We start from the raw sequence: 18,783 nt of genomic DNA on the forward strand, positions 1-18,783 counted from the left end.
TTTTATAATCTTTCTTATGAACTTAAGCTTCATCAGTCAGATGCAAGAACTTGATCATAAATATATGATAGTCATCTTCATTTCTCATTATTAGTTATTGATATTTCATTTTTGCATTCTCAAGCTTATTGACATTCTCATATATTCTCTATAGATACTTGAACATTTTCTCAGCTATTTCAAACTTCTCAGAATAATTTTTCTTTATTTTTGAGACTAAGTATCTGATAACTTCATCATTAATATAGTTTTCAATATAAGTAATATAGCTTTCTTCAGTTGAAAAGTGATCTATATTAATAGCTAGATTATATTTCATTTAGAAGAGTTAGTTTTCAAATATTGATTCATTCTCATTAATAAAATACTTAAAGTTATTGAGTTTAATTAATTATTATATCTGTTAAGTATTCATCAATCTTATTTAAAAGACTAAAGAGTTTACAATCTACTATAAAATATTTCATTTCTTTATAAAACTGTTCACTTACTGATCAAGTTCAATTATTTACTTTTTCTACTTATTTTATTCTGCTATAATTCTTTCTAGAGTATTTCTTATCTTATTTATAAGATTAATAATCTCTTAATATATCTGATCTGAGTTCTTTTCAATTATTATAAGAAATTATTCCTTTAATATAAACTTTCTTAATTTTATATTTTTATTAATCAGAGTTATCATATCTCAGTTTAATTTTCATAAACTGTCAGACTCTCTAACTGCTTCTGATATCCTAGCAATCTTCTCAAAAGTTTAAAAACAAAAGTAAATAAAAATTTTTAAAAGTTTTTTACCTAAAAATCTATTTTAAAAAAGATAAGAAAAATATTTAATTTTAGTATTATATCATAGCTTCAATCTAAATATAAATGAATAGATGTTTAATTGTCAACTAAATAAACTATCTGAGTAAATACTAAGATGATTCTTAAGAAATAAGTTCAGAGAAGGCTCTGTTTATATAGCTCTTTTCCTTAGTACTCTTTTCTATGTTTATATATTATTTATATTCAGGGTAATTATGAGGTTGACTACTATGCCATTGCCTAGGCAATTGCAATTCCTGATCACTCAACCTGTGCGATAACTGATGGTCTCGACCTGTGGTAATTACGCTGTTAAGAAGATTAGATATAAATCTGTTCTACACTATCACACTTTTCATTTAATTAAAAACACATTGATAAATTTTATTTTATTCAAAAGATTAATTCTTCTAATTGAGCTTAAATAATAACTTTATAATTTAACTATATTTCTTGATAAAATACTGATAGAAGTTATAAAATCTCAAGAATAATTGAACTTTCTTAACTATATTAAATACTGCTTATTATAATATCACTGTAATCTTTTCAGAATTAATCTTAATTTCTTAATCTATGATAATAAATTTTAAGTACTTTGTTTATTGAATATGAAACTTACATTTTAAGATACTTATCTATAGTTTAGTCTCTCATATTCTAGTCAATATTCTCTTAATATATTTCATATATTCTTTTAATATTTTACTATAGATAAATAGATCATTTATGAAAGTAATTATGAACTGATCTAAGTAGTTAAAAAAAGTAATATTAATAAATATTGAAAGATTATTAGCTCATTATTTAAATCAAAGAATATAATTTTATATTTATAGATTTTATAATATATTTTAAAAATAGTTAGATCTTCAGTCTTGAAGTGCATATGTATTCAATAAAAGTCTTGACAAATATTCAATTTAATAAAGAATTTTACTATATTTAACTGCTTTATAAGCTCATCAACTAGTGAAATCAGATATTAGTTCTTCTTTGAGATTGCATTAAACTGATGATAATTTATGTAAAACTTCAGCTTATCAGTTATATAAGCTATAAAAATTAAGAATATAAAAAAAGAAATAACTGATAAAATAAAATCTTTTTTAAATTAATCTCAAGATACTACTTGACTATTTTAAACTTTTTCAAGCTTATTTAATATAATGATATGTAACTGATAACTTTATTTGAATCAGCTCTTTTCTCAAACTTAATTTTATAGTTTACTCTCTTTTAGAATAATGATAATTCATCAAAAATAGCTTTTAAAAGAATATCATAGAATTTTTTATAGTTTTTTAATAGTTATTCATTAATCATCTCTTCATTCTTCAGTTTTATATTAATAATAATATTTTTCTTTTTTTCAATAATTTAATCTATATTATATAGATTTGAAATGAAAATCTCTGACTTTTCACTTTTTTCATAATGATGAAAGACAACATCTCTGATAAGTGTTATTCTTTCAAGACTAGAGATTGACTCTTTTCATAAGTTATCTAGTTCTCTGATCTCATTTCTTTCAGCAACTTCATATTTGAATTCTCTGTCAATAAATCTATAATAATAATTGTATTCTATTGATATTCTGACTTCATATCTGATCTTCTCAGAATCTTTCTTGAGATCACTATACTGCATTCTTCTGATATCTTATATGACAGTGAGATACACACTGACATAGCCAAGCTTACTAGTGCAAAAAGGAGTTGGCAGGATCTTTTGATGCACCTTTTTAATTGATAATGATAATAATATCTCAACTAGCTATAAACCGTAGTTGTGACTGGGAGGTCAATCAACCACATTGAGTCTGAAAAAAAAACCGATGAATAATTTAGTAAAGCAGAGGAATGACCTCTCTCTTAGAATTCTACGTTCCTGATAGAAGGCTTGACTGCCAATTGTTGTTGACATATTGAACAATGTTGATGAACGCGGTGTGTGGCTGCAGAAATGGAATGGTTGGATTAGGTATAGTTATTCCAATTCGTAGCTAGCCGAGTTGCAAACTACGAAGATCGGAGGCACGTGACTACCCCCTCATGATAAGTAGGATTCTTAGTCACCCGCCCATTCGCTGCCGAGTCCACCAAAGTTCAAATTAACCTCACACCTCATTTTAACTGTTGCTTTTTTGCTCTTTTAATTCCTTCCTCTTCCACCACCCTCCTTTCTTCCTTGTTTTCTCATCTTTCATCGGTTCTCCGGAGTTGTATTTGCTCTTTCTGCTCTCTTTCGGTCCTTTTAGGCTTTGTTTTCACGTGTCCTGGAGCTCACCTATTCAGGTGATTGAGGCACAAATGTCCACTCCGGCCGAACTCCAGGCCCTGTTTGCCAACATCAAACCAAGGCATTCACCAAATACTGCATCCAGTACTCTGGCCTCTGAGGCTCAGAGCCGTCGTCGGAATGGCTTCCCATCTGATGAATACTCATTTTCATCCTCAGCCGGTTTGTTCCAAGCTACTGTGTCCTCGCCTCTATACAGTCCTCAGTATGCCGGAACTCCTCTTCATAGTTCGGACGTTCTCGGCCCCAATGTTCATACGCCACGTACCAGCCACATACCACAGCAGACTCCGAACGTGGATCGCACTTCCAATTTGTTGAACTTGCTCAAGTTCAGTTCGACTTCCCAGAGTCCATCCCCTCCAAAGCAGCCACAGGACGAGCCATCCGCAGCGGAGGGGCCACAAGGTGAGGGGCCTGTTGGTACGACCCAAACTAGCCATAGAAGAGGCCTATCTGCTTCTGATATTGTGGCCTCGTTCATGGGGAAACCAACTACTTCATCCTCTGCTGCCTCTGGGTTATCCGGTGGTCACGGTGGCGGACAACCCTCTGAACGGCCCACCACCGCTTCCCCGTCTGCTGATAATGCTCAAAATATGCTGTTGAAGCTATTGAATCGTCCGAAACCGCAAACGTCTCAACCGGAGGAGCAAGTGGCAGCTACTGTTGGTGCGAAATCGCCTGAGGCTGCAAATCCTCCCCGAGAACGTTCTGCTGATGCAGTCGTCCCATCACTTGCGGGGCGTGGAGCGTCCCCAATGAGACTGTTCGGGACTGGTGAGAGTCAAGAAACCACCCCTTTTGAGCCACCGATTCAACAACAACCGAAGGACTCAATCTTCACCTATGTTAATCCATTCGAACAACTTGCGGCGGCATCTCCCCGCAACCGAACTCCACAGGGAAATGAGTCACGAGGAAATGCTAATACTGACCTTGTTGCTGATACCTTCAGCAAGGAAAACGGGTCACAAAGCCTCAGCAGGACCAATGGCCAGCGAAAACGGCCAGAACCCTCCGAGGACATTGATCCATCATTGTTGCCTTTGGAATCAGGTGAGAATATGTCGGTTTCGGGGGCACAAGACTCCCAGGGTCCCGATCAGAAGAAGATGAAGATAAAACGAGAATCAGTTCCTGATGCGCTTGGAGAAATTGCTGGGCAGGTCGACAAAGAAGTGGAGGATGCCTTAGCAAAGGCCACTCTGGACGAATCCATTCACATTAAACAAGAATCTGAGGGAGAAAATACAAAGGAAATTTTGAACTCTGTAGTAGAGAAACTGGAAAAGACCGCAATTACTGTGCAGGAAGAGTTGCAAAAAGATATCAGTGTTGAAATTACCCCTAAGAGCTCTCCTCCAGTTGTCTCAGATGTAAAGGAGTCTCCTGATGATATCAACAATGCCGTTGTTGACTCGTGGGAGTCCGAAACAAGTCGCGTTGTCCCTGTGTACAACTTTCCATTGAAGCCCTTCATGTCCATCACCTGGAAGGGGAATACAGTAAAGCACTCTTCCCTTCGGACTGACGGAATAATGGACATTGCCCGTCTCAAGAAGGACTTCGACCAATTGGACCGTTCTCTTACATCAGCTACCTCCGAATACATCGTATACGCATTGGCTAAGAGTGGTGGCATGAGAATAGTTCGACAAGATGACGGTCAAGATAGACAAGTGTTTCGATCTACCAATGATCGGATTTTCAATGTAACTCTATCTACTACTGCAGCCGGCTCCTCAACGACCAAGGAACAAGCCGTTATTGGGATCGGTGTCAGTGGCGCAGTCTACTGGGCGACCATTTCCAAGGCAGACAGCGATCTCTTTGATAATGATGCCCCCGAAAGTGACAGCTTAATTTTTCCTCCATTCCCCGCCTCGGATGATAATACCTCTGGAGGCCAGCTGAAAACGCGGGCTAGACGGAGCTCACGTCATCCTGAGTTCTTCGCGATCGGTCGTGGCAAGTCCATTCACATCGTATGGCCGCATTCCGCTATGTCTCCAAAGTATGGGGTGACGAAAACCCAGCGCGAAGTTGACACGGAAAAGTTCTTCAAAGAAAAGTCTTTAAAGATCGCTACAGGCAAGGCCGGTAAGGACTTCATATTCAGCGATGATGACACGGTTATTGTCTCCCTTGACAAAACTGGCAGGATGAGATTCTGGGACATTCGTGAGGTGGGGGACTTCCCTAATGCTGGCACTTCGAAGGTGTCGACTGACATTCGAATCCCACTTTTGACTCTTGTGACTGGCTCGCCTACGGAGAAGTCTTGGCCTACTTCTGTTTTATTTATCGATAAACTGCGGCCATACGTGAAAGCATCTGCCCTTCGCTATGTTCTTGTTGGTTTAAAACAGAACCACACGCTGCAGCTCTGGGATATTGGGCTGGGCAAGGCTGTGCAAGAATTGAACTTCCCTCACGATAATGAATCCGATGCTATATGCAGTGTTGCATACCATCCTAGTTCTGGAATTGTTGTTGTTGGCCACCCTACGCGTAATTCTATATATTTCGTGCACTTGTCTGCACCGAGATACTCCCTACCTCCGATGTCGCAGGGCACGTATATTCAGCGAGTGGCCGAAAAGGATGAAAGACTTCCAAAACCGGAGTCAACAGCTTGTATGAGTGGAATCCGCGAGCTATCCTTTGGCAGCAAGGGGCAGCTGCGAAGCCTTGAGCTACTGCCTCTCAACCGGCCGTCCGTTTCGCAACGTAGTGTTGATGAAGAGGCAGGGCTATTCGAGTTGTACGTCATGCATTCTCTGGGAGTCACATGTCTTAATATTAAGAAGTCAGACCTTGGATGGAGCAATGACAACAAAATCCTTGATCCCGTTAACGCCTTGCAGAACGGTTTCATAGATGTCAATGCCCTGCAGACGTTCCCTGCTCCGGTCGATGAACAGTCGGTAAACGGAGATGTAGCCCTAAAGGGTGCTCCGAAAGTAAAGGAACCCCTTAAGAAAGCCGCTGGTCTTTCTGCAGAATCAGTTACTGGGGTTGAATCCTCCCGTAACCAGTCCCCCTCGAAACAGTCGCCGAAGAAGAAGGCAGGTGACTCTGTCTCTACTTCCGATCAACATGATCAAGTGATTACTTCTACAGATAAGAGTGATAGAAGGCGGAAGAAGAAAAATGATAGTATGAAACCAAAGGAAACCCTAAGTAGAGATGTTAATCAGTGCCAGCCAGAAGTTCCTCAACCTGTGCCGGTAGTTGAGACTCCTATTGCGCTCCCTCAGATTTCTGCCGATTCTAGCGCTGCGGAAGCAACTAATCTAGGTGTGTCGTCTGACTTCCTAAACCGGGAGGTAAAGAAGATCGAGAAAGCTGTTTCTGCCGAATTTACGAAGTGCCTTGGTCGTGAGATGGATTCCTTGTATGCTCGCTTTGATCAGGATCGTCGTACGCAAGACCAGGCTGCTAATGCGAAGCAAGATGCAGTTTTGCGGCTTGTCTCGTCAACCCTCTCTGACAATGTGGAGAAGAATTTGTCCCGCATTATTGCCAACAATGTCCAGACGACGGTTGTACCAACACTTCTTGAAACAACGACCAAGTCTATGGACCAGCAAATAAAAGAGGGGCTCGGCCGACAGCTTGATTTTGTGGTTCCACATGCTATGAGAGAACTTCTCCCAGCAGCTGTAAAGAAAACGGTCCTGAATGAAAATGTGCTGAGTCGCATTTCTGATTTGATTTCTTCTTCCGTTTCAACCCGTGTGGAGAGAGACATTTCTAGGGTTCTTCATGAAAAGATAATCCCATCATTCAGAGAAGAATCAATCCAGTCAATCCAGCAAACGAGATTGACGACCAAGGAAATTGAGAGACAATTTGTCGCTCAGCTACACCAGTATGAGTTGCGACAACAGCAGCTTAGCACCAAAATCGATCAGCTTACAACCCTTGTTCGCTCACTGTCCGAGACTGTTTCAGTCATGGCAGCTGCTCAATCTCAATTCCAAAGTGAAATCTTAGAGCTCAATCGTCAGGTTGGAGCAAAGGCGGAGTCGCCCCAAAAATCTTCCGGCCCAACTACGGTTGGAAGTAAGGTTCCACCCGCTCAAGCAGAATCGACCCCAGAACAGATCGAGCTGGAGGAAATCCGCAGCCTTATGAATAGTGCAAGATACGAGGAAGGGTCTATTAGAGTAAGTTACCAATTCATTTTTTTTTTTTTTGTTTGGATAGTTCACAACGTTTTCCAGTCCTCTAATAGGTTATGTCAATGCAGTGGATTCAATCATCCCATCAAGCAGATCTTTTCAACAACCTCTTTGTCAACTTTGATCCCTCATATCTTGCCAAACTCTCACCGCTTGTAGTTCTTTCTGTCAGCGCCGCTGTGACATCGTCTCTTGAAACAAACGTGATGGATCGTCTCAATTGGCTTGAACTTGTTTTCCAGACTGTTAATATCAAGGTAATTCTACAATTTCTTACAAATCCACGATTACACAGCGAACGTGTTCCGTGTTGCTAACACAATGTTACTACGTAGGATCCCGAGATCTATGAAGTCGCACCGAAAATCATGGATGTTCTTATCCAACGCCTTGAAGCTCTTTATATGGCCATTGCGGAGAACACTCCTCATGATCCCATCCTCCGCCGGATTCCTCGTTTAACCCGATGGGCCAGGGACCTCCAAGCACACAACCAGTGAATTCAGGTTGAAGAAGCTTACAACAGCATTCTTGAAACTCCGGCTCTCTGATTCAATTTAATTATCTTATTAGCTGTTGAGACCACAATCTTCTAATCGATCGTCACTGAATCGCAAATCTAATATAACCGATAAATTGCATGGTCTGCTTGGTCGGATTTTTTTTTTCCGGAACAGAGACGTGTAATTAATTTGATAGGATAATAAATACAACTGTCGAGCACCAGCAAACCCGGCACATCAGCTCCTACGATCTTAATATGTCTTGCTAGCCCTTTTGTAGATTCTGCTGACCTGCGCTACTTTCGCAGAATCCTATCTTGTTTGTTGTCTCTGGATGATCCGACGTCGCCCTTGAAGTGTGTCACGCTTGTATCTTAATTTCCCGGCCCCGTTTCCCCGAACTGCCTTCTACCCCCCTAATGCCTTTCATCAAGCTTAGTTTTCATCAACCATCTGCAAACGTACCTATTTCTTCCATTCTTTCTTATTCATGCTGTACTTTGAAATCCGTGTACTTTAGCGATGAAAAAGAGGATGGCGGAGTTAGATGGGGAAACCCTTGTGTTTACTTTAGATTACTTTAAAACTTCCTTATTTTGTATCAATGTCGGTTGTTACTGGCTAGTTGGGCTCGATTTGGGACTGATATTGGTGGAACTGGGATAATGGCTAAACGGGATGTTCAAAAGGATTTTTGATCTGATGGATGATGCGTTGCGAAGAATTATTTTGCAGCGTGCTGCTAATTCTTTTTTCAATTTCTTATATCTCTCTTTCTTTTCTTTCAGAAGAGAAGAAGTATCCTAAAAAAACAACAAAAATGAGGAATAGAAGTGCAAATGGTTATTTTTCTCTGCGGGTTTTAACTCCGATGTTTTTATTTTATCCGTCACACATGTTTCTTGCTTTGATGGGCTGTCGCTCGTTCATATGATTATCCCAGGTTAATGCCATCAACTTCAAATTTGGCTTTGAAAAGCCTTGAAGAGAATCTGCGTATTAGTTAATACATGGACAATAAGCCTATACCTTGTGTTGGAGTCACAGTCTTCGAGATTCGACCAACGGAACAGGTTTGATCTCGGTGAAAGAAGGACGCTTCAATGTCTTGAAGAAATAACTATTACCGCAAGGAAAATACGAGGATGACTCAGAAGGCGTCCGATCCCAATCCTCAGCGGCGATCCTGATTGGCAAATCCCCATGCAGACGGCCAATCATCAAGGCACAGCTGGAAATCTTGTTTTAAGGAGGGGAGGGTACATTGTCAGTTCAGGATGCGGATAATCTCGCCCGACAGCTCTGAGAGCGGCTCCTCCAGACAGGGCTAACACATTATATCTAGACTCAACTCGTCCAAACTTACAGCTGTCACTAACGTACGCAGCTATTAACCCATGCAGGCAGGCAGTGAGTGAGAGCAGCTCTAGTTATATATAACAGCTCTCCTTCCCAACCTCACTTTCAAAACCCACACTACGTCGACATCAACTCCCAATACCCGTCATCCCATCTCCAACCTCTATACCCCATATAATAACAAAGTAACAAAACAAAATCCAACTAACTAACAAAAAAACAATGGGTCTTTCCCATATTGGCCTCTGCGTGCCTGCAGCCCGTTTCGAAGAAGTTGTCGCCTTCTACAAGGCCGCCCTGGCTCCACTGGGATATAAAGAGCACATGCGGCCTGTGGAAAACGTCGTGGGCTTAGGGGTGTATTATCCTGACTTCTGGATCACGGGCGTTAAAGCAGAAGACTATAACCGAGGAGAAGATGGCGATGTGTCAAAGAATCCGGTTCATGTCGCGTTTGATACCAATAGTACGTAGTTATACAATCTTGCTCCGTTTCCACATATATATATATATAATGCATTTCCCCTGAAACCCCATGCTCACCATCGCCGCTCAGACCGTGCCTTCGTCCACGCTTTTCACGCTGCGGCTCTAGAGGCTGGTGGAAAATGTAATGGTCCGCCTGGGCCACGCCCGCAGTATCACAAACTTTACTACGCCTCGTTCGTGTTGGATCCGATGGGCAATAATATCGAGGCTGTGTGCATGTGGCCTGCCTGGACGCATTGGAGGTATTGGGTTGGGAGTGGCGTTTTCAGTAAGAAGAAGGGGGATTAAGAGATTGGGGAGGAGGCAAAGAAGGGGAGGGGGGGAACGCGGGGACGAGAAATTGTTTCCGATTAGGGGTGTGGCCGGGCGGGGCGGGGCGGGGAGGGGCTGGTGGAAGTGATTTCAGAGGCTTTGATGTATGTCACGTATGTGTGCATTATGTTATTGATACGACTTGTGTGTACTTATTTTAAAATTGCTGAATGAATGCATTGACCGGTTCCATTGTTAACTATAGTCTATTTCAAATATATTTGGACGCTGTAATTTTAATGTGGGAATGTAGGATCATGATATAGGATGTAAGATAGATCCATGGTCTTCTGCTTTACTCAGTCCAGGTGTTGCAATGACAGACCGAGGATATCTGCTGCTGCAGAACGGGATTATATCCTCTCAATATAGCATAACACGAAAGCATCTCTAAAGCTTTCTTCTCGCATCGAAAACTCAACTCACCCCCCCCCCCCCCCCCCCCCTACCCCCTGAATTCATCCATTCTCCTCGTTGCTGGCCTGTGAACAAGATAAAACTGTGATGCTGTTGTAAGTGTTGCGGTTTTACACTGTTGTTCACTTTGTGCAGATTGATTTCTCTTCCACCAGCCCCTTTCCAATTCCCTTCAAAGCTGGACCATCAAATCTCTTCATCCAACGTAACTGGGTCACCTCAGCCATGTCTACGAGCTTGTCCGGTTCATATTCCAACATAGTTTTCAACAGCATATGCAAACATGAAGCCTCAACAGGATCCGTTTCGCGAGGCCGGAAATATACTAGATATTCTTTCCCTCAGAGTTCTAGGCCGTATCGCCCACGCCAATTCAACGGTATTCGTCAGTGGCTCTGACAAGCTACCATCTTCCTGGCGTAAGATATCATCACTCTCCTTTTCCCGCTTCTCGAACGTGCGGAAGTGACAAGTGTCCGAGACTATGTATGACATTCAAGAAAATATCACCACTGGTAAATTGTTTTTGAAATAAATCGTGACCACAGAGAAGATAGTATGCCGTCGAAGCGCCCATCCACATGTCCTTTTGAAGCCCATGAGGAGTTGGATGGGGAATGTTGTCGGAATCGAGCGGTGACAGGTTCTTCAATATTCGGGATATCCACACTGGGGGGAGGGGGGGATCCGAGACAAGGGATACGTCAAAATCGATAAACACGATTTCAAGCTGGAGATGAAAAGCATTCCACGCTAAATTCTAATTGGATAGGGGAGACGACGTATCGAACTCTGCGAGACTCTTCCTTCTCAGTGGATATGTTTGTCGGTCCCCAGAGCTGACGATGGATGTCCTCAATGTTCGAGGATTCGATATTGCAGTGATGTAAGCCTAATGTCATTTCAGCGTCATAATACTGGGATCATCCAGACACTAAAACCTACTGACGTTGGTGGAAGACTCCGCAAGAATGAATATAATCCAGCCCATGAAGAAATTGGGATGTAATCGTCCTTGCTTTTCAGGGGGGGCGCAAAGGTCCAAGCGAACCTGCAGAATCTCGCCACAAGACAGCCAGCTGTCTCTATCACAATACACAGGTGTTCCCCGTTGGGTACATTAATGGTATATACATCCAAATAAGATGGGACATAATGGTGTCCCTTGTCATTTGGGTTGCCAGCCCCCAACAATTCGAAAGCATGCAGCTCATTGGTAAATGGCTGGACAGTAACTACTTTGTCATTATTATCTTCGAGGAGTCTGAAGTCAGACGACCTCGCCGTTCTGGGGGTTTTCATTATTGCTGCTAAGCCGTGCGATATTTAAATTTGCCGTAAATATAATTCTCATAGTGAGCGAAACGCCGAAGAACCTGATATAAATACAAATACAACACGGGTTTTCGAGAAAGAAGAGCTTCATTGTTTGGAAAGGAGCGATTTTCTTTACAACCAAATATATATATATATTTATTGCTAAGAGTTGGCTAGTTGGTCAGTTCCCGGTACGTTGAAGATTCCAAGGCCCATTATCTGTACAGACTGGGTGAGTTGTTACGAAGATATTAGAAACAAGAGAAAGAAAATACTGAAGCTGCGGGAGAAGCCAGCTTTTATTCGAGATAAAGGGGTGAGCGTGGAATTCATGGTTAATTGACTCAATGTCGGAGAAGTAGCCCGAATGCTGGCAAATAATTCCCTTGAACCTCCAATTTCCTGAGCACCTGAGGGCTTCTTCCTGTCTAAAAGGACCCTTGAATCTTTCTCCCGGGATCCAAAATTTGTCTTTAGAGCTGTGGCTCGCTTTCACAGCTCGTCGCTCTCCCTTCGACATTCAGACTGCTTTGCTAAGGGGGATGTTTCATGCCCAGCTTATTCTGCCAGCTTGAAAGGATCGAAATCCCCATTGAACGACGCATTACTGGCAGTCAATGCAAGTTAAACTAGCTCAAATATCAACCATGCTGTTTTCTGAGAATGAGAATGGAGAAAGTGCCCAAGGTGTGTGTAACGACACTTCTCAAGAATGCCGTACAAAATGGGATCTGCACAACTCACCTGGGGAGACACTGCAGATGCTGTTCTGTATGAATCATGATGTACTTTTTTTTGTCCTGGAAGCTCTTTATATCCATGGAATCACATCTCTATTTGTATATGAAGATGATCCACCAAAATCACATCGTGAAGCCGAGAGATATATGAGGTGAGAGGGAAAATATGCCAATCCCAGGACGAATCAGATAATTACCCTGATAGCAGCAACTGATATCTTGTTGACAATCTGGTAACTTGAAGCCTCATAATCTTTGTAAATATGAAGGTAAAGATAAGAACAAAACAACGTTTTATTTTCCTCACGAGGTCTGACCGTCATTCCCATTATCCTCTCATTTATAATTATCATCGTAAGAACAAAAAATATAATGTGCCGCACCGTCCGGGGATCCGAAAAGGTAGGAAAAATTGTACAATGAAGAATTGTAGAAGAAAGACGATAGGTATGTCATGTAGGTAGGTAGGTAGGTAGGTAGGTAGAGAAGAAAAGGTCGGAGTGTAGTCGGTTAGTTAGGGGATAGCAGTCAGGGAGACAAAATATGAAGTGCAAAGAATAAGTCACGATTAAAGAGGAAGAACAGACGGCGTTAAATGTTAAGGGACGGAGGAAAACGTGTATACATGTTCCAGGGGTGAGGTGGGGATATCTTTTAAACATCAAGGAGTAGAAGATTTGCTTAGCAGTAAAAACCAAGACAAAGAAACAAAAACAGATAAACAGCAAAAAAGGTATGGATATTCCATACATACCAAGGCATAATTCGATGGAGAGAAGAAAAAGGAATATCATAGAAAAAAAAAAAAATGAAAACACAGACAAAAGAGGAGACAAAACTGGGAGGGGGAAGGGGAGGACAGTCCAGAGGCAGCTGACACAAGATGGCAGGACGGGGTATCCAGAGTTCGATTATACAGGAATATCGCGAAAGAAGATCAAGAGACAGCTTCCACGACAATAGTGAAAAACGCTAAGAACGGAATGCGTAGGATCGAACGAAAGTGGAATGGGGCGAAACTGAGAAGTATCCGGGACGAAGCAAGCAAGCATAAAACCGCATGATCAAATAAATCTTTTGAGTATCTCAGAATAGCCAAATATCTCCCGAAACAAGCGATATGCTGCTGCTCCTGTTTATTCCTTTTCATTTCTTTTCCTTCCTACTCTCTTTTTCCCAATCCAGCCGAACCCAAACCGTGGGTCGGGGTGGAGGAGTTAGATAAACCAAAGAAGTTCATGATTTGCACTGTATCGCGTTCCGTTATATAATTTTTGGGTTCGTTTTTTGCAGATATTTTTTTTTCTCCCCGTGTCCAAGCTTAGGATGCAAATGGGCAATGTTTCTCCCTCTCTTTCCCCCTCTCGTGCATTGTGAAACCCCGCATTTCATCCATTCTCTCATATCCTTTAAAAGTGCCTGGTTGCACTTTTATCACTTCTTTTTGTATTTTCACTTTTTTTTTGTTAAAATTTTCCCCCCCATCATATCTCTTTATTTAGTTATACCCTCCAACCCCAATAGTCATCGGCCAGTCATCTTCCGTGATGCTGCTCCAGAACACCCAGACCGCACCTACAGAAAGAACCGTGAAGAGAGTCGCGAACATGGACCCGTTTATTTTCCCGTTGGATACCTGACATAGATGGGTGCTGACGACGAATTGAAAGATTTGACCAATGGCGAAAAGCAGGCCTGCTGTGGAAAGGTACACTGATTATATCAAAGACAGAGAAAGTTAGCTGGAACAATGTCCCACAAGGCGCATAATCACGGGTAGCAAGATAAAGAGTTTTGTTGACTAGTTCAATTGAGCTTTATGGGGAGAGGTGTGTGGATGAGTTGGAGGAAGGATTAGGTAAATTACACATATGGATGGAGGGATAATACATACGTAAAGGTCTTAGCTCACCCAGTATTCGCACAACCAGTACAGCTTCCAGAGCAAAGAAGGCTACGATGCAGATTAGGGGGAATAGAAGATATAGAACGTAGAGCCCTACATTTCGATTGTTACCGCCGAGGCTCGAGTCGAAGTGCCCGGTCCATCGGAAAGCGGTGTCCAGAGCGATATAGCCCGTGCCTATGAATAGGATAAGTCCAGACGACATGAGAAGACCAACTGAAACAGGCGTGCCGTCGTCAAGCAACTGATATCCAACAACGGCGTTGAGGAGTAATATCCATGCGGTCGCGGTGATGGCAGCTAGGTGGACAGCGGTAAATCCCTAGCCGAAAACACAGGCGTTGTTAGTATGTTTCTTGCATCGATGAATGGTTTGGGCGAGAGAAGGTGTCGGCTCAAGCATACTCTTCTGACCTCGTCATTTAGAGGGATGCCGCCAATGGTGAAGATTTCGCAGATCTGAATTAAAATGTATCCCGCTAGGAATATTTGTATTTCCCTGAAAAGAAGAAGTCGCAGAGGTTGAGTTAGTTTCTCGAGTTTACACATCTTATCACGATCGATTACATCGCATCGCATCGCATCATTATAGGAGCATTTTGTATGTATTGTACCTTCGTCCCACTGCAGCTCTCTTCAATTCGGATTTCCATATTAAAAAGGCGCCGAGCATAATGGCGATCGCCGCAAAAAGAATGACTCCTGTTCATGTTCACAATTGATTTATTTCACCGTCAGCATTCTTTGTCCTCTCCACTCCGTGTTCTGCATTCTATCTCCCCATTTCAATGTGTTCGGTTGGATGGTTGATTGGGTTCATATCGTACCCAGGTTCGAGAGGTTCCTGCCACCACTCAGACGGATCCCCGTAAGGGCGCATCCACCGTATTTCGCGTTTGGAGGCTGGTTATCCGCAACCAAAAGCTGTGTGTATAACAATGAGATAATCCGTTGCTGATACATCGATGGCTAATTGAATCAGGGCGAATGGGTTGCTAGAGCTATACATACGTTGCATACTGGGATTGTCGCGTCTCGACAGAGGTCCTTAAGGCATCCAACCAGTAAATGTCAGCAGGCTAAATTAGAGGTAGTAGAAGCATATATATATATATATATATATATAGAGAGAGAGAGAGAGAGAGAGCATAGTATCGGGAATGATTGGGTCGTACGTGAAATTTGCCGAATTGATTCGTTCCCATCGTGGATCGATGGAGTGTACTGGATTAATCTCCCCTTGGTTGCTGTCACCAAGTGTCACCGTCGCTAAGCCGTAAAAACCTGTTCGGGCTGACTCACCACTAGTTGGATTTTGTCAGGTTATCGAAGCTGGAGTTTTCGTGGATGGATTGGGATTGCTGCGAGAAACGATCGATTCCAAGTGGGAGGAAATGTTGCCAAACAACAATGCGGGCAGTTGGGCAGGACAGGACAGTAAATACACTGCAACACACTGCACACTCGAACACAAACGACGCTCAACCACCCTTGAAAAGAAACAACAGGCCGAGGAAGTAAGGGGATGCAATGAAAAAGAGTCGCAGGTAGGAGAAGGATTCGACTCTCCTTGCTAAGGTATCGCGGATGAGTATTCACGGCAAAGGGGGTGCTGTCATGGATGGATCGGTGGCAGCGACGACAACAACATACGACAATCAAACGACGGAGAGACGCAAGAATGATGGGATGGAGCGACGAGATGGGGTTGGATTGGGTGTTACTACTGGGAGGCGGTGCCAGAAATGGATTCAATTAGCCTCCGGGGCTAGCTCCTCAAAGCGAAACAAGGCGTGGGATTGGGGGGAGGAAGATGAGAGAAGCGAGGACAAGGACGGGGGCAGAGACGACTCAAAGAGGAGCGTTTAATGGTTGAGGAATATGGTTACCAGCCAACCGTCTGCTGCTATTACCGTGAAGGCAGATTGGCTTTCCAAGGCCCCTTTAAGGCTACGATGGCACTGAATTCTGCCCTTTTTTTTTTTTTTTTTTCCTGTTCAAAACACCCCTGGTATAGCGGGGAAGCCTTAAAGCAAATCAGACATCAGCAGCTGTCGGACGGAGGAACGGGCGATTTCCATGGATCCGTTGTCATTCCAGGAATTCAGGGCATAGAAGGACGAGAATTTCCCAGCCAGTTAGAAATGCGGAATTACCCCTTGGACTGGCTTTCAGGACACAGAGCCAATCTGATTATCTTATCCCTAATTTAAAAACGAGCAGGGAATAGGCTGGAAGGTTACAAGATGCAGTATTGCCAACTAATATCCTCGAAGCAAGGGTTCGCTCAGCATGAGATTCAAGAAACGACACATATATTGATTTCATGGGCAGCTTTCCCTCATATCATATCCTTGAAGGGGGGAAGTATTGAAGATGCATAGGACCACCATTTATCAGGTCGAGCTTTGTCTATAAATAGCTATAAAACAGTTACCAGTGTCGATAATAAGTGCAGTGATTTCTTAAAATGATGCTCTGGAATCACTGTGGACCGATGAGTCGGGATGTAACAACCAGACCGCATTCTCCTGTCTTTAAAGCCCTGGCTTTCCCCACGCATCCAATAATTATTTAACAAGCTGCTGAAATACGGATTAATTCACAGAGCGGCAGAGAAGAATGGAATGGCCCCCCCGCCGTGCCGGACCCGCGAGTTTGAATCATGTTCAGTTTCATATTATTTTCCCTTCTTAAGTTAAATAACCAAATATCCCTGGGTCATGACGGTGGACCCGGGTGGGAGAAATGCTCTCGCCAAATATCGGAGTCTCCACGGTTCAGTAGGTCTGTCTATCCATGGATGTAGTGGCCTAGTCAGGGAATTCTATCTTGGCGAATCAGTTGTAGCAACCGAAGGGTTTTCACTGAATTATCCTCCCCGTTGGATGTATTAATTATTATTCCTGAAGAGCACTCTGCAGTTCCCGTGTGGTACACCGCAGGTCGACAGCTACAAGGATCCTGGGCCACAGGCTCAAGTAAATATATCGCATACTGTGAAACCCTGATCTTGTTTGCTCCTTTCCCTCTTCCTTTTCTAAGGTTCCTTTTTCCGATCTTATGAACATGATAATGATGCGTTGGCTTTTCATATTATCGAGTATATCAAAGGAAATAGTTATTTAACCTTGGTTATTGATCACGAACAATCCCCACTTTGACGCTCTGGGCTGGTTCCTGCTCCGCCCGACTTGCACGATTTGGAACCAAATGCTCTCTCATTCGAACAGTCATGGGAAATCTTGCTCTCTTGAACAAATGCTGCCTGTTGTGTTTGTGATGTCTCCCGCATTGGCACAGCTTTCTTCCTGGTGATTCTTTCACAAACACCATTAGTTAACGTGCTTTCTTGCCGACCGAGACGCCAAATTCTAAGTATCTTCAATTTCCTACCTCAACATGCAATTAAGCCACCAAATCACATTAAAAAGGAAATGCAAGAAATTCTATTGAACAAGAGGAAAGACTTGAACCCACAATAAATGCTATTTTAAATGATAAAAACCCTCAATGTGTGAATCTGTGCATCTATTTAATATGTCAAACTTGGCAAAGATTGGCTCAGGCTGTGAAGAATATTACTTCTCTCGATATAAAATTCTATTAGATCTTCATTATAAATTGATAAAAACCGAATTTCAAGACTGATTAAATACAGAGCTTGAAAATACTTCAGATGCTATAATTCACAATTTAAGTTAAATGTAAAATAAAAAATCATTTAAAATAATTTAAAACTTTAAATAATATAATAATTATTAATATTTAAATTTAAATTTATATAAATATAATAGCTTTATTTATATATTTATATATTTATTTTATTTTTAATGGTTTTTATATAAGTATTTTTATAATTTTAAAATAAATATAAAATAATAATAACAATAATAATAAATAAATATAACTTATTTTTAATGTTATTGAAAACTAATTTTTTAAATATTTATTTGATAGTATTTATAAAGGTTTTTAAATTTAAAATATTTAATAAAATTTATAACTATTGAAATAAAAATTTTAAAATTAACATAGTTAAATTATTCAGTAATTAAATATTTAATTTAAAATTTTATTTTTAGATAATTTATTAAATAATTTAGTTATAGTTATTAATTAAAAAACAAATAAGATTAAAATTTATAAAAGTTTAAAATTTTATTTTATAGTTTAAGAAATAAGTTTAATTAAATTATCAATTTTTATAAATATAAAATAATTAATATTATAATAATAAAAAATAATAATAATAAAATATATTGATTATAAATAAAAAAGATAAATAAAAATATAAAAAAATCTAATTACAAGCTTTTTTTCAATACAAAGAAGATTTATTTACAATAAAGCTGTTTAACTTTCTATTTTATTTACTAAGTCTATTAAATAATTTATTATTCAATTTCTAATACAACTAGTAGCAAGTTTCTAGATCA

The 18,783-nt window shown here is 40.9% G+C and overlaps 6 protein-coding genes across 6 annotated transcripts; 4 read left to right on the forward strand and 2 right to left on the reverse strand.

The window, feature by feature from the left end:
* Positions 1-3,122: 3,122 nt before the first annotated feature.
* On the forward strand, positions 3,123-7,801 carry PAAG_07972 (hypothetical protein; the record flags this gene model as incomplete). Its single annotated transcript, XM_002790040.1, has 3 exons — positions 3,123-7,286; positions 7,370-7,558; positions 7,637-7,801. The coding sequence occupies 3 exons, from the start codon at positions 3,123-3,125 to the stop codon at positions 7,799-7,801; spliced, it is 4,518 nt and encodes a 1,505-aa protein (XP_002790086.1).
* Positions 7,802-9,385: 1,584 nt separating this feature from the next.
* On the forward strand, positions 9,386-9,940 carry PAAG_07973 (glyoxalase/bleomycin resistance protein/dioxygenase; the record flags this gene model as incomplete). Its single annotated transcript, XM_002790041.2, has 2 exons — positions 9,386-9,629; positions 9,720-9,940. The coding sequence occupies 2 exons, from the start codon at positions 9,386-9,388 to the stop codon at positions 9,938-9,940; spliced, it is 465 nt and encodes a 154-aa protein (XP_002790087.1).
* Positions 9,941-10,672: 732 nt separating this feature from the next.
* Positions 10,673-11,683, reverse strand: PAAG_07974 (hypothetical protein; the record flags this gene model as incomplete). The annotated part of the gene is made up of 5 exons (XM_015846385.1): positions 10,673-10,863; positions 10,925-11,111; positions 11,173-11,273; positions 11,327-11,432; positions 11,516-11,683. The coding sequence occupies 5 exons, from the start codon at positions 11,681-11,683 to the stop codon at positions 10,673-10,675; spliced, it is 753 nt and encodes a 250-aa protein (XP_015700820.1).
* Positions 11,684-12,410: 727 nt separating this feature from the next.
* On the forward strand, positions 12,411-13,502 carry PAAG_12478 (hypothetical protein; the record flags this gene model as incomplete). The annotated part of the gene is made up of 2 exons (XM_015847959.1): positions 12,411-12,469; positions 13,259-13,502. 2 exons carry the CDS (start codon positions 12,411-12,413, stop codon positions 13,500-13,502), a joined length of 303 nt encoding a protein of 100 aa, XP_015702426.1.
* A 434-nt stretch (positions 13,503-13,936) lies between these two features.
* Positions 13,937-15,549, reverse strand: PAAG_07975 (hypothetical protein; the record flags this gene model as incomplete). Its single annotated transcript, XM_015846386.1, has 7 exons — positions 13,937-14,151; positions 14,333-14,666; positions 14,750-14,843; positions 14,959-15,046; positions 15,172-15,268; positions 15,356-15,391; positions 15,520-15,549. 7 exons carry the CDS (start codon positions 15,547-15,549, stop codon positions 13,937-13,939), a joined length of 894 nt encoding a protein of 297 aa, XP_015700821.1.
* A 9-nt stretch (positions 15,550-15,558) lies between these two features.
* Positions 15,559-16,213, forward strand: PAAG_07976 (hypothetical protein; the record flags this gene model as incomplete). The annotated part of the gene is made up of 3 exons (XM_002790044.2): positions 15,559-15,565; positions 15,653-15,861; positions 15,923-16,213. 3 exons carry the CDS (start codon positions 15,559-15,561, stop codon positions 16,211-16,213), a joined length of 507 nt encoding a protein of 168 aa, XP_002790090.2.
* Between the last annotated feature and the right edge of the window lie 2,570 nt (positions 16,214-18,783).

Source organism: Paracoccidioides lutzii (assembly GCF_000150705.2).
Source record: "Paracoccidioides lutzii Pb01 unplaced genomic scaffold supercont2.28, whole genome shotgun sequence".
NCBI classification, from domain to species: Eukaryota; Fungi; Ascomycota; class Eurotiomycetes; order Onygenales; family Ajellomycetaceae; genus Paracoccidioides; species Paracoccidioides lutzii.